Below are 18,511 nucleotides of genomic sequence, written 5' to 3'. Positions count from 1 at the left end.
CACAGACTTCAAAGAGGGCCAGAGTGGTACTAGGTACTAAGGTCAGTACTAGGGAGGGCCCCCTTACCTGGGAACAGAATAGGGAAGGACAAAGGAAGGACCTGGGAGACAAACAAAGACCAAAGGTTTAGCAATGGAGAGCTGACTTTTGGAGGATTCTGGAAACTCAGTAGTGCATTTAATGACTCCCCTAGAGGGTGGCGTTAGGCCTTTCAACTTTGGAACTGAAGGTGAGGGTTCAGGTAGAAAGGTCTCTCTGTTTGGGTTCTGCCCAAACCTCTTTCCTGGGAGTATGGGGCATGCAGGCAGTTCCCATCAATCTCTGCATCTTCCATTATGATGGCATGGCCAAAGAATGCCAAAAGAGCGTGAGAATGGAGACTGCTGCTCCCAGATTCTGCCCTAAAGGATCATCACTGTTTCCTAATCCTCATTTCAGGAAACGGCTCACCATCCAAGAGGCTCTCAGGCATCCCTGGATCACGGTAAGGGCACGGGGGTGAGTTCCAGTGAGCAGGGGTCTTTGCTCTGTCACCAGGGCTGGTTGTGGCAGCCAGATGCAGAAGGCCTGTGGAGAGCCTTTTGCTAGAAACACCAATCCTTGGGCCAGAAGACAGCTTGTTAGGGGCCCCAAGGGGCCTGACCATTTTCAAATAGGGTTATGCTAGATGAAGTTTGTATTTCATGGGTTCAAACAGCTTATAGAATGAAATCCTGACTTTGTAACCTTCTTCTCTGACATTTGGGGCTCAAAGAATATGCTTTACATCAGTTAGCTGCTTTCCACAGGCACCATGAGACCTCAGGAATTAGCCTCTGAGACAGAAGCCTGGTGGGAAGAGAGACTGCCATCCTGTTAGGGGAGTTCTGTTCCCTTTGGGAAGGCCCAGGAGGAAAGGTCAATCTCTCCCTAACTTGCCTTGTAACCAAGCTCCAGCTACTGGTTTTTCAGAGGGTCTCGAAGTCTGGTATAGTGAAAAGCTTTTTGGGAAAAAGGGACTCATAGACCAGTATTCTGTTGACTGACTGGCTGTGAACTTCCAAGACTTCTTATTCACCTTCATTGTTAAAGAAGAAGGTTTACAGGAATGATCTGAGCGTGCAGACAAGAAGGGTAGAGGCCTATAGATGATGGGGAGTAGGGAGGGTTGGAGTGATCAGGGAGGTCAGGTTCATCTGCTTGTTGAAGGATGGGGAAGATCAAGGGTCCTCCTGCTGAGCATGCTCAGTTTTGCCAAGATGCAAGGAACCCCAAAAGAGAGACACCCTCTGCCTCCCTCTGCCTCCCTCTGCCAGCCATGGCCTTGCCTGCTCCAGCCCTGGAGTGGATGTCTGCAGAATCCTGACCGCAGCCCGCTTTTCTGCCTGAGCCCCTTTAAATGCTGTGCGTGTGGAAACCCTCTAATGGCTGTGGACCCCTCCGCCCTGAAGCGAGCATGCAGGGAGCATCCCCATACCCTTTGACCTTTCTTATGGACTGAGGGGTTGCTCACTCCACTCAGGCTCTCCCTGTGTCCTGACGCATGCAGTGAATGCCAGAGAGACCACCGTGTGTGCCTTCCACCTGCAGCTTGGATTGCCCTTTGGAGCATGCATTATGTTAACATTGTGGTTCTTCTGTCTGAACATCTGCCAGTCGAAGGGAGAAGTCAGAGCTCCTGAGCAGCGGAAGACACAACCCATTGAGCTGAAGACCAAGCGTCTGAGAGAGTATACCCTCAAATGCCACTCAAGCATGCCCCCCAACAACACTTATGTCAACTTTGAGCGTTTCGCCCATGTGGTAGAAGATATGGCTGGGGTGGACCAGGGATATCGTGCCTTAGTGGGGGCCCGTGACACTCTCCAGGATGATGTGGAAACCCTGGTCTCCATCTACAATGAGAAGGAGACTTGGTACCGAGAGGAGAACGAGAGCGCCCGGCACAATCTATCCCAGCTCAGGTATGAGTTCCGCAAGTTGGAGTCCTTGAAGAAGCTCCTGCGAGAAGACATCCAGGCCACAGGGGCTAGCATTGGAGGTGTGGCCAGGAAACTGGACCATCTGCAGACACAGTTTGAGGCTCTGAGGCAGGAGCTCTCAGCCGACCTACAGTGGATACAGGAAATGATGGGCAGCTTCCAGTTAGAGAGTGGGGACACAGATGGCCTGGGAGCCATGTTCCACCAGGATGCCAGTGAATCCCTATCGGATCTGCTCCACAGACCACACACAGAGGAAGTCCTCGCCACCCTGAAGCTCTGAGCACTAGAATCCAGTCAATAAAGCACTTTCCCATTCCCCTGCCTCCTCTTCCAGCTAGAATCATCCTGTAGGGAGTATATCTGTAGGGCAGCTTTCTACCCCTCTCCAGAGAATTGACAGTTGCTAAGGTGCTGGTTAATTATTAATTCCACACCTCCTCTCACCAACCTGGATTTCTCAGAGAGCGATGGCAGAGCAGCCAAGCTGTTAAAACAATTAGAGAACAAATTCCCCTCACCATACCCTTTTCCACAGGGAGTGCAACACTCCTTGGGGAGATGCTTGAGAATGGATTTGTGGTGATGGGTTTGTTCGCCTCTCTCTTCCCACCTACATGCCTTATGATTGCAGATCTTGAGTGATATTTGAGTTAACTAAGGATAACTAAGTCAGCATAGTGCTTTCCTGCTACAGAAGCAAGAATTTAAAATGCACAGAGAAAATAATACTGCCTTTTGTTTGAACTGACTTTTCACTTAAGGAGCCCTTATGTCTGTGACCTCACTTGATCCTTAAAGAACTCTTTGAGATGGGAAAGTAGGAGATGATATGATTTCCATGTAACTGATGAGGAAACTGAGAGGGAGGATGGTGTAGGATTATTCATAGCCAGTTGATGCCAATGAAACAGAAACTCAGGTGCCCATCTCCAAGATGAAGCGTATGGGAGGAAGTAGTGAGGGTTAGTTGTAAATATCCACCTTAATTTTAAAGTTTAGATCCCAGAGGCCAAGCAAGCAACTTCATGTATTTTTCCAGGTGTGGGTGGAATGCATACACTTGTACATGATTGTCCCAGGAGCCATGTCCCAGATGGTGTAGTCACTGTTCCTACCCAGCCCTGTCCAGGTCTGAAGACCAACCTACAGGGCAGAAGGAAAGAGGAGAATCTCCCCCTTCTCCACTCTTTCCCCCAACGTATGGCTAAGTGCCCCAACTGTGCATTGATAATGAGAACCAAAAGGGGCTCAACCAAGAGCTTCCTTTCCTATGTACTAAGCCATTGGGCCCTGACAGTTTACTAGACTCCATCCGAATTTTTGAAGAGGATGGACAGGAAGACTGGGAAGCACAAAGCTCAGTGACTCCTTGAGGAGTATGTGAATCCTGTTGAGGATTATGTGATCTCATCCCCTTTTCCCCAAAGGAGGAGGCAGTCAACATAATCATAAAATCATACAGTCAGTGCAGGGAGATGGACGCGGCACTGCTAGAAGTTTTGGGTTGGGGAGCAGACCAATTAAAGAGTTTCAAAGTGCCTTCATGGCTTCACAAAACATCCCCGGTTTAGAGATGAGGGAACAGAGGATGTGATTTTCTCCAGGTCACATCATTAATGACAAAATAGGGGCCTTCTGCCTTCTGATGGCAATCTGTGGCTCTTTCTGCTTCTTCTAAAAATGCCCAGTCTCTAGGAGTTTACTGTCTGCAGGTGGAGGCAGATGATATCCGGATTCATCTGTCCATTCAAAAAATAACTTTCAGGCATCTACCAACTTCCAGACACATGGCTTGACTGGTGATACACGGTTGAGTGAAAAACAGGCCTGTCTCTTGCCTCGTGGAGTTCTCTGTCCTCTGAAGGATTCCAACATTAACCAAGAATCATTAAAACGTAGAACCGTGGCTGGGACACATGCTAAGAAAGGGAAGCATTCCTCAGTGCAAGAACCTATGGTGGGGCCTTTGATCTGGTCAGAGGAGGTGTCTGTCCCAAAAGCAGGGATGCTGGAACTGAGACCAGCTAAGCAAACGAGGGAGAGACGTGTTTCCAACAGGGCCATCATGTCAGGGCTCTGTAATGAGTAGGGCATGGAAGACTGGAAGTGGCAGGACAGTAAGAAAGCTAAAGGGGAGAACAGGAATGTCTACATGGCTGGGGAGGAGGCAGGACCAGAAGGTCCTTGGCCACATTAAAGAACTCTGCCTTGTTAGGCATGGAGGCACATGCCTGTAGTCCCAGCAATTTGTGAGGCCGAGACAAGAGAATCACAAGTTCAAAACACCAGCCTCAACAATTTCTTGAGGTCCTAAGCAAATCAGCAAGATCCTGTCTCAAAATAAAATAAATAAATAAAAAGGGCTGGGGATGTTGCTCAGTGCTTAAGCACCCCTGGGTTTAATCCCTGGTTACCTGCCCCCCCCCCAAAAAAAAGTTCTGCCTTTGTCCCTGGAGTCATGGGAAGCCACTGACAACTCCTGGGCTGGTGTTAGAGGGGAAACACTCAGACAGGAAATGAGTTAGGACAACACATATTTTGATGTCATGAAATCATTTCTTCAAAATCCTATCTCCTTTTCTTTTAGCAAGCTAGATTATTTCAAATATCACATATAATACTTGAAACAGAATCTTTTCATCAAATATAAGAAATAATAATAATAATTATAATTATTATTATTATTTTGTACAGGGATTGAACCCAGGGGTGCTTTAACCACTGAGCCACATCTCCAGCCCTTTTTTATATTTTATTTAGAGACAGGGTCTTGACGAGTTACTCAGGGCTTCACTGCTGAGGCAGGCTTTGAACTTGTGATCCTCCTGCTTAGCCTCCTGAGCCACTGGGATTATAGGTGTACACTAATGTGCCTGGCTAAGAAACCATGATTATAAGATGTTATCATTGTTTTATGTACCATTAAAAAATAAAAATGCCCAACATGGGAAGCCTAATAGGAGAGCCTTAGACACATAAAGTTGTGATAAAATAATGATAGGGTAAATGAGAACTAGGGCTGCTATGAAGGAAGAGAGAGCAACAACAACAAAAAAAATACATCTCATTCTGGACAATATGTGGGGATGGAAAATCCTCCTGAGAATGGGAGGCCCAGGCTGCTAGTCCTCATGCAGGGTTCCTCTTTGCCACAAGCTGTGTGATATTGAAGAACTTCAAGTATGGAATGTCATGGCCAACAGTCTGAGGCTGGGTGGCCCCACATGACCAGCCAATGCAATCCTCTCTGGGAGCACCTGCCTCTACTCCAGGGCCACAGCAATGATATGACATTATTGACTGGGAGATGCCTCCCCATTCTGAGATCCAAAAACATGCATCTTGGAATCAAGGAAAGATGACCAAAACCCTATTTCTCTACCCGAGAGAATTGGTACAAAATGACCTCTACAATCTCTCCAAAGACTTCTCTGCCCTGTCACAGGATGTTGTATACTTGTTTGGCACAGATTCTGCAAATATTAAAGGTCTCTTTGGCCACGTCAACAGGCATTGACCTTCAATGCCAGGCTTCCTGAGGCCAGGATGACTCCCAGTTGAGCAATACAGGGCAGACTTCTGGTGAACGTCAAATAAATGGGAATAAAAAAAAAAAAAGAATAATATGGTGGCAATTATCTGAATTAGAGAGACTGGTAAAAAGGCAGGAAGAAGTGGTTATCTTAGATTTGTGGAATCAGCTACACACCATCTGATATCCTCATTTTACAGCCTCGTAGAGGGCAAGTTTGTTCAGTCTCTGCTGATCAGCCCCTGAGCTGGGCACCCAGCCATAAGTAGTTTTTCTTCAGAATAGTAAAATGGTCCTGTGTGTGTGTTTCCAGTCATTGGTAACTGCTTCTCCTTTACGGTGTTTCAAAAGCAGACCTTTTTCTGTACAAAGAGCATCTAAAGACAAATCAAAGTAAATTGAGAAACGCCCCCAAGTCTGTCAGGGAAATCAGAGAAGCCTGTGACCTTCCTCTGTCTCCTGCCAGTAGAATTCCTTTGACTCTCAACCTGGTGCTGAGGGGAACCCAAGGAGGCCTGTGGAACGCAGCCAGTGAACCTGCTTGCTCTGTTCCCCCCATGCCCACGGTTGGCATTGTAACAGTGGTGGTAAGGGCAGGGCTGGCCATGGTGGATGGCACGTGGGCATGTTTTCTTGGGACCTTGAGGGAGGACCTCTTGGGGGCACTGCTCTGTGGGCAGGCCCCTCTGCCATCATGGAGGATTTTTAGTTCACAAGAATTAAGTAAATTAAAGGTCAACTTCCCTGCTCAGTTTAAACACCATCCTGGGCCATTTGGGAGGAAAAGATGACTGTGTGACATCTCCCTGAATAAAGATTCTCAAGGAAGCTGGAGAGTCAGCCCTCGGGGAGGCAGCAGTGGTGACCCTGCCCTGGGGCAGATGCTCATGGCATATCTCTGCCTGTCTAGTTTGTATTAGGAAGGGTGGCGATGGTTTGGTAGTTCGCGATTTTGTAGATAAGGGAAGCTAATGATGAAGGGATGGAACAGAGTAATCATGACAGGAGAAGGCAGAGCACCCTCCATGAGCCCCTTCTCTGCTGGTGACTATGAAGACAGCAGCTTCCCTCCTCACTGGATCACACCGCACAGTTGGCCCACGTTGGAGGTGGCTATGTGCCCAGCTGTCACCTCCCACGGTCTACCTTTTGTGAATGTCTGAGGAACTGAATGCCTTTTCTCCTTTGTCTATGAAGTTCTTGGCCTGGGGAGACGATTCTTTGCCCTGGAGAGGAACCCAGCAGAGGGCATGTTTGAGTTGCAGAGGGGCCAGTGCAGTTGAACAAACACTGATTGTGCTCTGGCTTGTGGTGGAGTAGGGGTGACTGATAAGGACAAGACAACCCCTGAATGAAACACTCAGTATCTGGGGTTAATGGGGACCCGACCGACTGGGAGATGGGAAAGGCCAGGCTTAGCGATAAAATAGAATATTCTAAAAATCAGGAGAGAGATGAATTCTGATTGAGACAGGGTAGGAGGGATGCAGAGAGCAGAGGTCTTCTCAGGGCAGCTCCATCACTGACACCCCCACCATCGCCACCAAGCTGTTTCCTTATGAAGAAGGTGCTAAGTAGAATTTGGAGGGATGGCTGTGAGCCCAGATTGGGTCAGGAACTCAGAACTATTGAGTGGAGGCTAGAGATTAAAATGAGGAGAGTTTTTGTTTTTAACTTTTTGTCATGGAAAATTTTCAAAACTTGCACAGAAGTACAGAGAATAGTATAGTGAATTCCAGGTACTTATTACCCCACTTCACCTGGAATTTAGTCAAAGTCACAGCCAATCTTTTTTTTTTTTTTTTTTTTTGGTACTGGGATTGAACCTAAAACAGGATCTTGCTAAATTGCTGAGGCTGGCTTTGAACTTTTAATCCTCCTATCTTAGCCTTCCAAGCTGCTGGGATTACAGATATGTGCCACTGTGCCCTGTGCCAGTCTTTTATTCATCTCCCTCCACCCCACCACACACACTATTTTCTGAATATTTCAAGTATTTTAACACATACTTCAGATTTATTCGATTCATAAATTCTTCAGCATGAATCTCTGATAAGAATTTTTTTTTTCAATGCTGGGAATTGAACCCAGGGCCTTGTGTATGTTAGACAAACACTTTGCCCCTGAGCTACATCCCTAGCCCTTTTAATTTTATTTTGAGTTAGGATTTTGCTAAGTTGTCTAGTTTGGTTCTCACACTTGGGATCCACCTGCCTCAGCTTCCAGAGTAGCTGGAATTACAGTTGTATGCCACTAAGCCCAGTAGGACTTTCTTTTTTTATATAACCATCATGCCATTAACACACCTGAAAAATCAGCAATAATTCCTCCACCTCATCTGTATACCTATTCTACAATCACATGTCCCACATTTTTCAAGGGTATCCTGTTGACGGTTGGTTTATTCACATCAGAATCCAAACACAGTTCACACATAGCATTTGGTTGACATCTTTCAAGTCAGCCCCTTCCTGACAGTCCGGGGGCTGGGGTTGTGGCTCAGTGGTAGTGTGCTCACCTAGCATGCTTGAGGCACTGGGTTTACCCTCAGCACCACATAAAAATGAAATAAAGATATTGTATGTCCACCTGCAACTAATATATATATATATAACAGTACAGGAGGGAGAGCTTTGGAAGCTTTTGCTGGAGTTGAACAATTGCTCAAGAAAACTGAAGGTCCTGGAGAAGAGGATTAAGAGTCTCCATGTGTCCAAGCTGAAACCTAACTCAGAAAAGTCAGGCCAGGCAAGGAAAGAGGCATTGCCACCTCCTCCCATTGCCTTCAGCTCTCCCTACCCAGTGAGGAGGCAGACATCCAGGTGTCAAGCCTCACCTGCACCTTCCTGAGAAAACCAATGGTGAGTCCAGCCAGGATAGGGCTCCAGCCATCAAAGTAGCCAACAAAAGAAGAGGCAGAGGTTCTACCTGGAGAGATGCAACTGAGGGAGGTAGAGGTGGTGAGGCCCAGAAAGTGTCCTGAGCAGGAAAGAAAAATGGGTGCCCCAGTTTTCCATGAAGTATAAGGCTGGAAAGAAAGTACAGATGGAGGTTTGAGAAGTTGCAATCTGTTTGCAATTTCTACAGGAAGCTTGGTATTTAGAGAAAAGTGTCTGGAATGACTCTTCTGTGAAGCTGGGGTCCCTTTTTCATGATTTGTTGGTGGCTCCTTCTTCCTCTCCACGCTCTGTGGATGTGGGCACAGACCTAGAACAGCCCACTAGACTTTTCAAAGGCATTTGCATCTATATAAACAAAATCTGACTCCAGCCACCACTGCTTTCTGTCTTCTTGTCTCCCTTCCTGACATCCTTCCAAGACACAGAACATACCCCCAAGAGCCAGGTGGAAGTTTCCCAGGCTTCTGGTGACACTGATAGGCCACAAGGTCAGAAGTCAATTGGGTTTTCACTGTTTGCAAGGAGGAAAGGACCAGGAGAAGGCGGACATAACTCCTCCTTCCCCTCACATTCTCAATTTAGTCAAAAGTGTTCCAGCCACATTCCTTCTGGGAGCAAATTTCACTGCAGAATTTGTCTCTGACTTTCCAAGCTGGCCTGATAGCATTAGCCTGGCATTGAGCCTTTTATCAACCAGGGAGGCCCATTGATTAGGAAAGGTAAGCCTGACAGACTCATAGCCTGGATGGTCATCTCCTCAGGGGTCATGCTATTGTTTGTAGCATATGGATGGACAGGAACCTAGAAGTAATTGCATCACTTTTCATTAATGGCCCTGGAAATGGTCCCACCTGACATTTCATCTGGACCCCTCTGCTCAGTGACTTATCCTGCTTGGCCAGTAGGAAGGGGTGGATTTTCCTTAACAGGACCCCTTGTCTGTGTTGACCTTCCAAGCCCTGAGGTCAGCCATTTTTCTCCTGGGTGAGGGCACCCCTCAGTAAGTGGACAAAAAGAGGTTCCTTCCCTCTTGAAACTTTTAGCCCCACCTCATCAACTTCTCCTTGTAAGAGACAAACGTCCTCTGCCAGGGTTCCACTGAAAGGATAAATCATGGCTGAGTGAATTGAAGACACGAGTGAAGTTAGAGGTAGAAAGGTTTTGAGGAGTGAGAGGCAGCATGCTAATCACCTGGGGGAAGGAGATTCTAGAAGCCTTGAGGAATAAGGAGGGTGGGATTCACAAAACAATCCCCAAATTGATACAGAATAAAATGCCTGGCAGTGACACATGCAATAGAGAAGACTGGCATAAGCAAAGGGACTGCTGAAGAGCTGTTTTATCTAGGGAGAATCAGGAAGGCTCCCCTGAGGAGGTGATGTTTGAAGAAAGACCTGACCCAAGTGACTTAAGTGATGTAAGAATGAGCAAGGGCAACGACCCTGAGACCTTGGGTTTAGGATCAGGAAGCCAACCCATATGCTGGCCTGGGAGTCTCCAGGAGAATGTTGGGTTGTATGGAGAGCACTGAAATGCCACAGGAAGGCTTGGAGCAGAGGGCCAGGCAGGTCCTCAGCACAGGTGGGCTGCCCTCTGCCTGCTTTTCTTTTTCTTTTTTTTTTTTTTTTATGTGGATATGACAGTAGAGTGTATTACATCCCTTTCCTTATTAGAATCCCATTCTTGTGGTTGCAAAGGAAAGTCCTCTGCCTGCTTTTGTGCCTCCCTTCCAGGTGGGACCTGGACCCAGGCTGGACCTGCAGATGTGGCGATAGGTGGTTAAGGAAAGGGTCCAGGAGAGCTGGGCGTGGCCTGGTGATCCCTCTGTGCCCTCATCCATTTCTCTTCCCTTTTTCTGTCTCTTCCTTCCCCTCCTCTTTTTCCTGCACTCTTTGCCCAAACCACTGTGTGCTCATTTGGGAAGATAAGCAGCCCCTGGCCTTCCCACCTCCCATCTACTTCAGGGTTGCTAAAACTCTGTCCCTGCTCCTTGACCCCCACAAAACTCTGCATCTCACTGACAGACTCATGACACCCTTGCAGTGTACTGAGAGGGTGACCTGGGCCTCTCACTGATGAAATGAGTAGGTCTCAGGTCCTGCAATTTATTCCAGTTTATCTCTTGAGCAGCTCAGGGAAATAACCAGGCAGCTATTAAGTACCCAGAGTTGTTGGTTCTGGGCAGAGAGGAGAGAGGGGCTGGAGGCTTTGACATAGACATGGAAAAGTTTCTGTGCTTTCCAGTGGTGGGATTCCTCCACTACAGAGCTGGCAGAGACAGCTGCTGCACATAGGAATGGAGCATGCAGGTGCTTTGGTCAGGCCCGGGAGGGAGACATTATTTCTTGGAAGTGCTCTAGGAAGCAGATGCCACTTGCATTAGGCTTTGGAACACTTGGAGGCCTTCTGGGGGCTTTAGAGAAAGGCCCTGCAATGGGTCCCCTGCCAGATGCAAGTCCAGAGCAGCCCAGGCCCAGTATGCATTGGCTTTCTTCTGGTTCCTGATGCCATGATGAAAGATGAACAAGAATGGAAATGTGCTCTCAATGTGGCTAAGAGACAAGACCAGCCCTGGGGAGTCAGTGAGCTACCCACCCTTAGCACTCACCAGGGGCAAATATGGCTTTGCAGTGAGCAGGTTGTCAGAGTAGTGAGAAAAAAGCTGCACAGAACCTTAGGGGTCATCCCGGGCAGCTCGTTTTCTTGAGGTCATAGGATCCTTTGAGAATCTATGAAAGCTATCGACTCAGAAGAAATGCTTGTCTGTGCAGACACACTAAATTGGTTTTTTATTGAGGCATAATTTATAACCCATAAAAGTCGCCATTTTAAAACATACAATCCAATGCTTTTTAGTACATTTACAAGGTTATACAGCCACCGTTGCTTTCTTACTCCAGAACATTTTCATTATCCCAGAAAGAAACCCCATACCCTTTGTAGTCATCCCCCATTCTCTCCTTTCCCCAGCCCCTAGCAACTTGATCTACTTCCTGTCTCTGGTTTTGCCTATTCTGGCACATTTTATATAAATGGAATCACACAATATGTGGTCTTTTGTGCTGGCTTCTTCCGTTTAATGTTTTCAAGATTCATTCATGCTGTAGTTTGTATCAATACTCTATTTGTTTTCATGTATAATATTCCTGAATAATATTTCATGTATGGATACCACATTTTCTTTATCCATTCATCAGTTGATGCACATCTGGGTTTTTTCTACTTAGCTTTTATGACTAGGTTGCTATGAACACTCACGTACACATTCACACACGAAAATTTGCAAACTGTTTCAGAGATTCACAGAACCCCTAAAACCTATCTCATGACTTAGGAAAGCCTCATTTTATAAAAAGAGGGAGCTGGGCACGGTAGTGCACACCTGTAAGCACAGTGGCTGGGGAGGCTGAGGCAGGAGGATCACAAGTTCAAAGCCGGCCTCAGCAACTTAGTGAGGCCCCCGTCTCTAAATAAAATATTTAAAAATGGCTGGTGATGTGCTGTGCTGGTTAAGCACCCCTGAATTCAATCCCTAGTGTCAAAAAAGTGGGGGAGGGATTTGAGAGGAGATGGACATAACTTGTTACTGTTTATTGAGTGGTGCTAGGTTAAATTCTTTATGTAAGCCTCAACAACCCTGTGACACGTTATTATCCTGCATTTCAGATAGGAAAACTGAGGCTCAGAGAAGCCATATCAGGCTTCTTTGAGAAGCTGAGATTTAAGCTAAGCCTCGACTGCCAGGCAATGAAGGGCAGTTACACATCTGTCTCCACCTGACTCCCACCAAAGCCCCTATTTCCTTCCATTTATTTTCTAAAGATGTATTAATGCTCTGTCTGCCAACAGGCCATCCATTTTGCTAAACCTAGAGCCAGTCCAGCATACAGGGAGCATCCCAGATTGCCAGAAAATGACCCTGTCCCCAGAGTGATGTGTGATTGAAGCCCCTGCCTCCTGCTCTCCCACTTCAGGAGAAGCTGGGCCTCCAGCCACACTGGCTTGTGTATCTGGGTGTAGTAATAATAGCTCAGGGGCATCCATCTCCTGAGCAGCTGAGACATCTGTAGCCATTGCCGTCACTGTACCGCTCCCACTGCACACCCTGCCTGGCAGGGAGGTATTGGGGCAGGTTGAGGACAGCGTGTGGCTAGGGTTCTGCAGGGAGGTGGGCAGCTGCTGTCTGACGCCCATTGACACCATCACGCTCTGCTTTGTCCTGTAGCCGGTGGACAACCAGCAAGCCATGGTGCGCAGGGAGTCCCTGGTCAACCTGGAGAACTTCAAGAAGCAGTATGTCCGCAGGAGGTGGAAGGTATGTGTGGTTTGGAGTGGTTGGGGGAGAGGGCCAGCCAGGCACCCTGCTGCTCTTCAGGGTCCCTGAGCACAATCTCACCTGGCATCTGTTTTCTCTCCCTCCCTCCCTCAGCTGTCCTTCAGCATCGTGTCCTTGTGCAATCACCTCACTCGCTCCCTGATGAAGAAGGTGCACCTGAGGCCAAATGAGGACCTGGTGGGTAAATGCAGGACCCTTTGGGGCAGAATTCTGGGGGTGGTGTGAAGCTTGAAAGTAGGGGGACCTTCCCTCCCCTGTTGAGGCAGGTGAGTACTAGTTATTTCCAGTCTTCCTCTGCCCTGGAGCTAGTGTGTAGTCAGCAGAGGTATATGTTTGGGGAGCCTCTGGCTGGTGCTGGGTGGGGTGCTCCAACAAGGCAGCATGAACTTTTGGAGAATCTTAAATTCTTTCCTGCTCCATCTTTGAAGAGATTGCTGCTCCCACTCCTCCCCATCCCTCTAGAACTGCCCTGAAGACTTATAGTCCTCAGAGGATGGTGGGGACTCTGGAGAATGAATACCAGAGACCATCCAAAATTTATCTCTGATGATCCAAAAATCTACTTTAGAATAGGAATTTTACATCCTCTTTTCAATTCTCCCATTTCTAGCTTGCTTTAGATTACCATTATCAATAATAATATTAGGATGGTTTCTTGTTATAGTTTTATGTATCTTATAATGGGATATGCTGAAGAGAATAGCCTCTAGAGCCTCTAGAGCCAGACTGCCGGGATTCAATTCTGCCACTTACTAGCTAAGTGATCTTAAGGAAATTACTTAATGTCTCTATGCCAAAATGTCATCATTTGTGAAACGAATTAAATAATAGTTCCTACCTCATAGAATAAACATGGGGTTGCAGTGACCTGTCCCTGAAATTTGTCATGTAAGTGTTCAATACATGAAAGCAATTATTACTATTGTTTAAAATCCTCCTATACACTTTAAAATACAACACTAATGTCAGTATTTCAGTCTGTAGGGATTCCCTGGAAGCTTCCCCACTGCAAAGGTGAAGGGGGTCACCCAGGAGGGTCTGAGTTGGTACAGGCCAGGACAGAAGGTGACTCCTTGCTAAAGAAGGGACAGAGAATCAACTGTCTGAGACACTTGATCAGCCTCAAGATACACAGCACTTGGGCCATCCCAGGACCCAGCACTTCCCGTACTTCCTACTCCCCCCATGTATCCCGGAGTTCTCTTTCTTCAGCCTGAGCTCTGGTTTATTCCTGCTCTTGCTAAGACTTGAGGATTTATGACTCCAGAAACCTACAAGGCTTTGGCCAAGTTGTATCCCTTTTCTGGCTGCTTCCCTGACCTGCTATAAAGGGGACTGGACCACTCTCCCTCTGAGTATACCTGTCAATCACATGCAGTCTTTACCCAGCTTACTTTTTTGTTGTTTGGCTCTGACTCATGGTATAAAAAGTTGCTGGTCATCAGAGCTTGAGTTATTTTTATTATAATGGCCAGACTTGGTCCAGGATGTATTTGGCTGAAGTTAACCTTGCCCTTGGATTTCCTGCTGGCTCAGGCCAGCCTGGGAGGGTGTATGACAGGGAGCAGACATGCCTTTCATGAGCCCTTGACCCCATTGCCATGTGTGTGGAGAGAGAGGACCAGAGAGTAATGGTGAAGAACATACATTCCTTTCCTAATTTTTGTCCTAGCACAAACACTTGAAGATAGTTTTCTTTTTATTCAAACATTCAGCATTATTAGCTCTGTGGCTCATTCTACAAGTGGAAAAGTATTGAGTCCCAAACAGACATAGTTTTTACAAAGGGACTTTTCTTAAAAAAAAAAAAAAAAAAAAAAAGGTAATGATAGGGCCCTTTTGTTTGGGGAATATTGAAATTGAACATCTAACAATTTTTAAATTTTTTTAAGATGACTTTATGAAGTCTGAATTAGTTCTTTTTTGTTTTTAATCTTTCTTTTGTTTATTTATTTTTATGTGGTACTGAGGATCGAACCCAGGACCTTGCACGTGCTAGGCGAGGGCTCTACCGCTGAGCCACAACCCCAGCCCTAGTTCTTCTTTTAATAATTAAAAAAAAATTTTTAGTTGTAGTTGGACATTTACTTATTTATTTTTATGTGGTACTGAGGATCAAATCCCATGCCTTGCAAATGCCAGACGAGTGCTCTACTCCTGAGCCACAACCCCAGCCCCTAATAATTTTAATAATTATATTAATTGGTGTGAGCCGAACAGAAAGACATCATACCTTCTGGGTAGTTACCTGGACTCTGCTTTAGCCATGTCGGGATGGACAGACTGTACTGTCTACTTCTTTCCTTGTTCATAAAAATGAGCTTTTCAGAAGTCATTTCCTTGGAAGAGCTGCAGGGCAAGGCTTGCTGAAGGTGCAGTGGAAGTCAGTCAAGGTGGAGGGGTTGGAATGGTGGCTGTTGGAGCTTGGGGAGGAACCTATAGCTTACCTCTCTCTAAACTGAGCAGAGACTTAGCAGCCCACAGACAACTTATCCTTATGTGTGGCCACAAAGGGCACCAGATGTATTTTCATTATTATGGTTGGGTGACTTTTGGTGCCTGGTTTCCCTTAGATGCCCTACCTGCTTTCCTGCCTCCAAGGAGGCCTCAAGTTTGTTAGTCTGGCCTCATTTTAAGCCCCCCACCAGACCCCTCCCTTCCACTGGTCTCTGGATATGCCCCAGCTGAGGTATATCAACTTAGGCTGCCCAGCCCAACCCACTTCCTGGCATCCCATAACCCCCTGCTCTGGCCTCCTTTTTTTTTTTCCCCCAGAGGAATTGTGAGAGTGACACTGAGGAGGACATCGCCAAGAGGAAAGCCCTCCACCCTCGGAGGAGGAGCAGTACCTCCTAACTTGGCTGGACTTGCAGTGGCTGCCAGGGAGGTCCAGGCCCAGCGGGGCTCCCTTCTGTGCAGACTCTTGGACCCAGCTCATCACCAGCAGCCAGGCGTTCCACATTCCTAAGCACTTTGCAAGAGAGGAGCCTGCAGGATTCAGAAAAATTTGCAGGGGAGCCAGGAGACCCTGGGAGTTCTGGCTCTCTCCTGTGGAGGAGGCTCCAGTACTTCCAAAGCTCTTAATTCTTCATGAAACTGGCTTTTATCTGTCTGCCAATCTCAGAACCTGGGCCGGGGTGTGGACTTCGGGAAATGATGTAAAACATCATCTTCATCCCGGCATGAAGGTCAGACTTAGGCAGCTCTCCTCACAGGGTGAGGGAGTTCAGAACCAGCCTGGTCAGAAATCACACCAGGAAGACAGAGACCTCCCACTAAGGGAACAGTGAAGAGAATCTTGGAATATGAGGGACCAATCTGTGACCTCCTAGAACCCACTGGAATCAGCATATCAGAGTGACCAACATACTAGACCTTCTAGAACAGCTATTGTCAGCCCACTGTGCTGTAATATTTTTCATTTTTATTAAACTTTTGGTTTATCTGAGGCTTGGCTTCTTTTAGGGCTACCTTCTTCTGATTTCCTGTAGCCCAAGGGCCTACGACTTGGAGGTGCTGAGGGGACAGAACCTCAGAAGGTGATTCTAAATTGTCCCCTCCTGCCTTCAGGGTGTCTGCCTTCTGCATCCTTCTCTAAAGGTCTCCAACCCTGACGCCAGCATAAAAGGCCTGGGCTCCCCACACCACCCCTGTACCACTCCTGCTGCTATGGGCTAATCATGTCTCCCACAAATTCATATGTTAAAATCCTAACCCTTCCCACCACAGAATATTAGTATATTTGGAGACAGGGTCTTTAAACAGTAATTAAAATGAAATGAGTTCACTGAGGTGGACCCTGATTCTCTATGACTGGTTTTATAAGAAGAGATTAGTTGGACACAGTGCCACACGCCTGTAATGCCTCCAGCTCTGAGTCAAAAGGATTGCAAGTTCAAAGCCAGCCTCAGTAACAGTGAGGCACTAAGCAACTCAGTGAGACCCTGTCTCTACATAAAATACAAAATAGGGCTGGGGATGTAGCTCAGTGGTTGAGTGCCCCTGAGTTCAATCCCTGGTACCAAAATGAAAGAAGAATCAGCCAGGCACGGTGGCACAAGCCTATAATCCCAGCTACTCTGGAGGTTGTGGCAGGAGGATTACAAATTTTTTAGGTCAGTCTGGGCAACTCAGAGAGACCCTATCTCATAAAAGGAAGGGGGCTATCGGAAGAGCTGTGGATGTCGTTCAGTGGTAGAGTGCTTGCCTCCTATGCACAAGGTCTTGGGTTTCCATTACTACAAAAAAGAGTGGTGGGTATTGATGGGCACAGTAGCCTGCCTTATTGTCACAGCTACTGGGGAGGCTAAGGCAAGAGGATCGCTTGGGCCCAGGAGTTTGAGGCCAGCCTGGGTGATATAGCTAGAACCCATCTCTTTAAAAAATAAAATCAAGAGAGATAGAGAGAGAAGGGGAGATTTGGATATAGAGGGGAAAACACATGAAGACACAGGGCACGGAAAATGGCCTATAAGCTAAGGAAAGGGGCCTCAGAAACAAACCAACCCTGTGAACACCTTGATGTTACAATTCTTGAGAAAATAAATTTTTGTTATTTAAGACACCTAGTCTGTGGTACTTTGTTATATGGTACTCTTTGGTTCTTAAACCCTGGTAAACAATACCTGCCGACTATGGCCAAGATAGAGATGGGAATTTTAACAATGCAGATAGAAGAGCGTAAAGAAGGGCCCAAGGGAGAAAGGAGAGGATAAAGATGGATTCCTTGGACCTTTGGGGGAATATGGCAAGGGTACCTGCATGGCAGAAATCCAGGCCCTGCTTTCCCAGCCAAGAGAATGGTGTTGCTGACCAGACTCAAGAGAGGACCCATGGAAGTCAGAAGTGAAGAAGTAAGGGGTGGCCCTGAGAGTGGGAAAGTACATAGAAGGGGAAGGGAGGGGAGTTGTGGAAAGTGAGCCAGGGAACCAGCTGAGGAAGTGAGCCAGGAAGTACAGGGCTGGGAGGGATCAAAAGGGTAGAAAGGAAAGGTTCCTTAGTTGGGCTCCCTGTGTCAGCAGTTTTAAGCACATTGTGAGAGAGCAGGCCAAGCTGCCTTCACCCTGTAGATGGATTCTGAACAAAATGGCCCCTAAAGAACAGAAAGGCCATGCAGTTTCAGAAACTCTCCCAGCAATATGGAGGGGGCCTGCTAGCATGCTGCAGAAAGTTCCGCAACTGACCCGTGCGTCCTGGGCTTCCCCAGTTTTCAGGCGGAACCAGCCCCATACCTTGTTCCAGTTTGGGAGGACAACTGAGGCTGAGAATTTCTGACTGCACTCAGCGCCCTGGACCCGTGAAGGATTCTTGACTGAGCCTGGTGATATAAATCAGCAGGAAATATTCTGCAACATGGGCTCACTGGGCACTACTAGGAAGTCATTTGTGGTGGAGGGAGGTGGCTCCTCTCCTGCTTGGGAAGAGAGCTATGAAAGGCTTGTCTGATCATGATCATAGGCTTAGCCTTTTAGATCTTAGCCCAACCATTCTTACAGAATAGGAAATAGAAAGCCTAGAGAGAGGAAGTGACAACTTCTTGCTTCACACAGAAAGTCTGTGAAATGTCTGGTAAAAGCCCAAACTTCCTGACTCTTAGTACAGTGCTCATTTTTTTCAGCTCAATAAACTGTGGTGGGCCTTCCAGGAAATAGATTGCCTCTTTTTTTTTTTTTTCCCCGATACTGGGAATTGAACCCATGGGTGCTTAACCACTGAGCCACATCCCCAGTCCTTTTTAAAAATATCTTATTTAGACTCAGAGTCTCACTAAGTTGCCTA

At 47.0% G+C, this 18,511-nt stretch overlaps 1 protein-coding gene across 9 annotated transcripts in view; it reads left to right on the top strand.

The window, feature by feature from the left end:
- Positions 1-18,511, top strand: part of Dapk2 (death associated protein kinase 2) — a 140,738-nt gene that overhangs the window by 99,817 nt on the left and 22,410 nt on the right. For 5 of the 9 annotated variants that reach the window (XM_076850915.2, XM_076850912.2, XM_076850913.2 and 2 more), the window contains 2 exons: positions 440-485; positions 1,637-7,530. In XM_076850915.2, the coding sequence (XP_076707030.1) occupies positions 440-485; positions 1,637-2,245 (655 nt within the window). In that variant the 3' untranslated portion in view covers positions 2,246-7,530. Of the gene's footprint in view, positions 1-439; positions 486-1,636; positions 7,531-12,622; positions 12,713-12,826; positions 12,911-15,508; positions 15,683-18,511 lie in introns of those variants that run through there. The other 4 variants (XM_076850919.1, XM_076850918.2, XM_076850920.1 and 1 more) reach the window with 4 other exon arrangements.

This window comes from Callospermophilus lateralis, chromosome 3 (genome assembly GCF_048772815.1).
Source record: "Callospermophilus lateralis isolate mCalLat2 chromosome 3, mCalLat2.hap1, whole genome shotgun sequence".
NCBI lineage: Eukaryota > Metazoa > Chordata > Mammalia > Rodentia > Sciuridae > Callospermophilus > Callospermophilus lateralis.
The sequence above is the reverse complement of the archived record's forward strand: the minus strand, read 5'-3'. Positions and strand labels throughout refer to the sequence as shown.